A 3,884-nucleotide genomic window follows, 5' to 3' on the forward strand; every position below is an offset into this window, starting at 1 on the left:
TGTGTGTGTGTGTATATATATACACACACATGCTTATATATATGTATCTATGTATATGTATATGTGTTTATATATCTATATATCTTGGAGATCAAGCACTTGGCTGTGAGCTGTCTACCTGCAGCCGGGCCAGGAGCTGAAGCTCGTAGAGGTGACAAAGCTCCATGTCCTGGGGGTTTCCAAAGAGTTAGTGTATTCAAAGGCGTGCGGGCTGCTTGGTGCATCCTGTGTGTGATGAGATTAATGTATGCGTCGGAAGTCCCTCTCCTTTCCTGGGATTTCTCATGTGGAAGGGCTGCTGGAGCCATGCGAAAGAGGAAACATCTTACAGATTAAAATAAAAAAAAAAACATAGCAAAAAAGAAAATAATCAGGTTTTCCTTTTGGGTGTGGGCTTTTTGCTTCCGAATCGCCCTTTGAAGGTGGAGCTGTTCTGGCAGGGGAAGGTGTCTCCCAGATGTGCAGGGCATTTGATACAAGCCCAAACAGGATTGGGATCGGAGCAAGCTGGGTGAGGACAGCAGACAGCCACAGCCGTGACCAGCAGTCCCTCTATTTGGGACGTCTGGTTGTGCCGGTACCCAAAACAATTGCGTAGATGAGATAGGCGCTCTCTGGCTCGTCTTGTTTAAGCGGTGTAGGTGCTGGCACACGGCGGTGTGAAGCAATGCAGCATCATCCCTGCCCTACATAGCTCCTGGCAGGGCAAATCCAACGTGTGCCTGGAAAGATGTTGGCTCTGGGAGGATGCGGAAGAAATGTGATGGGGAGGGAGGGAGTCGTTGCACAAGGTTCCTGGGGGAGGGATGTGAAAGAGAAGAGGGAACTTGTGGTGGTTGTGAAAAGGTGAATGGCGTGGGAACCGAGAAGAGAAGGATGGAGACAAAAATAAGAGACAAAGTGATGTGGAGGAAAGCAGAGGTGAAATCTCAGAGGACCTGGAAGGAGTTGAAGGGGACATGGAGATGCGGTGGGGCAGTGCAAGCAGGAGGTGATGACAGGGGTCCAATTTGGCGTTGGGGAGATGAAGACATTGAAAGAAGGCAGGGACATTTTGGTACTACTGGTTGGGAACCCCCTGCTAATTCCCTACGCTCTGTGTTTTCTCCTAGGGCACTAAATGAGAATATGGCCAATGGCGTTGAAGATCTTATCGGGATCCCATTCCCGAACCACAGCAGTGAAGTCCTGTGTGGTTTAAATGAGCAGCGGCATGACGGTCTCCTCTGCGATGTCATCCTCATTGTAGGGGACCAGGAGTACCGGACCCATCGGTCCGTCCTTGCTGCCTGCAGCAAGTACTTCAAAAAACTCTTCACTACTGGCACTTTAACAGACCAGCCCAATGTTTACGAGATTGACTTTGTCAAGCCTGAAGCACTTTCTGCCATCCTGGATTTTGCCTACACCTCAACCCTCACCATCACCACCTCAAACGTCAAGCACATCCTCAGCGCTGCCAGGATGCTGGAGATCCAGTGCATTATCAACGTATGCCTTGAAATCATGGAGCCCGACAGAGAGGCGGACGAGGAAGATGAGAAAGAGGACAAAGACGACAACAAAGATGAAGACGAGGAGGAGGGGGAAGAAGAGGAAGATTCTGTCAATCAGGAGAACCTAGCCGATGTCCAAGAGGTAAGCTGTCACCAAAGCCCTTCTAATTCTGATCATGCCGAAGAAGCAGCACCTAGAGAATTTCCAGATCGCCACCCAGTCAATAACCCCTCTGGACACTTGGATGTGATACGAGACTTCTCCATCGACTCCTTGCTAAGGGAAAACCTGTACCCCAGGGCGAACATTCCAGAAGAGAGGCCAGCTCTCTCTCCTTTCTGCCCCCATCTGTGGAACAGCGATTTTAGCTCCTTCTCCCAGCTTGAGGAGCCCCAAGTAGACAACGTCCCCTTGAATCTGGTGGTCAAAAAGAGGAAGATCAAGGAAGAGGAGGAGAAGGAGGACCTGCCTCCACCTCTTTTCCCTAACGACTTCTTCAAGATGTTAACCAACGCTGCAGGATCTCCCTTAGGGCACATTAAGGCAGAGGCTGAGTACAGCGCTTATCTCAACTTCCTAAGCGCTACCCAGTTCGCAGGAGCTTTTCCCCCGTGGCCCCTGGAGGAAGAGAGGAAGATAAAACCCAAGACGTCCCAGCAGTGTCCAGTCTGTAACAAAGTCATCATGGGGGCCGGCAAGCTGCCCAGGCACATGAGGACCCACACGGGAGAGAAGCCCTATACGTGCAATATCTGTGATGTCCGCTTTACCAGGTGTGCCTTGGTTACTTCTACCATAGGGGGCGGGTGGTGGTGGTTGGAGGGGCCGCGTCATGACCCATGGTGCTGCGTATCTCTTTTTTCCCCAAAAAAACAAGGTAGCAAAGAAGCCAGGGCATGATCTCTATCCCTTTGGAAAGAAATGAGGGAGGAAGGGAGGATGGAGGAAGAAAATAAAACTGCTGATTTTGGTGGGTTGTGGATCGCATCCTGTATCCACAGCGCGTTGGATCCATCCGCTCGCTGGACAAACGCTTAAATTAGTAGCGGGATGTTTCCAACCACACCGTAGGTCACCACAGTTGGAGCAGAAGGAGCTGGAAAACAGATGGTCAAGCAGCCAAGGAGGAGATGTGTTGAGCTGGGAGGGCCGTTTAGCTGCGGGATGTAATTACTGTGGGTTTTTTGCATTTTGACATCTGTGTAGACCACAGCCAAGTTGCACATGTGTAGACATGACAGCGGCTGGGCTTTCTGAGGCTGGAGCAGTCGTAATTATTTTACGTTGGTGGCAAGGTAGGAGTTGGTCTCTTCTCCCAGGTAACAAGCGATGGGACGACAGGAAACGGCCTCAAGTTGTGCCAGGCGAGGGTTGGATTGGATATGTGGAAAAATTTATTAATGGAAAGGGTTATCAGGCAGTGGAAGGGGCAGTGGTGGAGTCCCCATCCCTGGAGGGATTTAAAAACCAGGTAGGCATCGCACTTCAGGACATGGTTCAGTGGTGGAGTTGGCAGTGTTTGGTCAGTGGTTGGACTCGATCATCTTAAAGGTCCTTTCCAACATAAATGATTCTGTGATTCATCACCCCAAATGTTGGCTGCCCAAGAGCCTCAGCTGCCTCCATGGGCAGTGGCAAGAGATCAGCACCCTCAGTTGAGCAGATGAGGAAAGGGGATGAGCGGAGTTGTCATCTCTGATCACAAAGACAACTCGTGGGGCACCAGGTATCTCAAATGAGGTGAGACCAGCCCCAAAACGGGCTGCTCCAAGGCAGCCATGACCAACCAGACCCACCCCTCGTACCAATTCCCAGCCTTTGCACCTCTCTCCACCCCAGCAGCCCCCTTGATGGTAATAAATGGCCGCAGGCTCCACAAATCTAATGCTGCAGCTTGCAACCCTTCTCCGAAAATCTGGGCAGATTTAATCGGTGAGCAGAGACAAATAGATTCCTGGACCTGCTCTTGCTGGGTATAATTAATACCTAATGAGTACAATCTTTACCATAATAATAAAGCTTTCTGACAAGAGCGTGGTATTTCAGTTTCTGGCTGCATGGGAGAGCTCTGTCAGGCTGGAGCGAGCAAACCAGAGGAAAATAATCTGTGTGGTAGGGAAAAGCGAGCTCCTGATGATGGCCGAACACCTGGGGTGTTCAGCTGCCTTTTCTTCTCCCATCCCGCTGGTAATATTCACGTGTAAGTTATGCAGATGATGAGGATTTGACCTGAAAATAAATTCCCGCTACGTTACCACGGCAGATGCCCAATTATAATGCAGAGAGCATCGCACCTACAGCATCACAGAACCATTAAGGTTGGAGGAGACCTCTAAGATCATCAGGTCCAACATCAACCCAACCCCACCATGGCCACCAAACCATGT

General features: G+C 50.3%; 1 protein-coding gene across 1 annotated transcript; it reads left to right on the forward strand.

Moving 5' to 3' along the window:
* Positions 1-1,128: 1,128 nt before the first annotated feature.
* On the forward strand, positions 1,129-2,270 carry LOC104537592 (zinc finger and BTB domain-containing protein 7C-like; the record flags this gene model as incomplete). The annotated part of the gene is made up of 1 exon (XM_010180523.1): positions 1,129-2,270. A coding segment is annotated over exon 1 (1,142 nt), but the record flags the coding sequence as incomplete, so codon positions are not given.
* Between the last annotated feature and the right edge of the window lie 1,614 nt (positions 2,271-3,884).

Source organism: Mesitornis unicolor, unplaced genomic scaffold (assembly GCF_000695765.1).
Source record: "Mesitornis unicolor isolate BGI_N332 unplaced genomic scaffold, ASM69576v1 scaffold19043, whole genome shotgun sequence".
NCBI classification, from domain to species: domain Eukaryota; kingdom Metazoa; phylum Chordata; class Aves; order Mesitornithiformes; family Mesitornithidae; genus Mesitornis; species Mesitornis unicolor.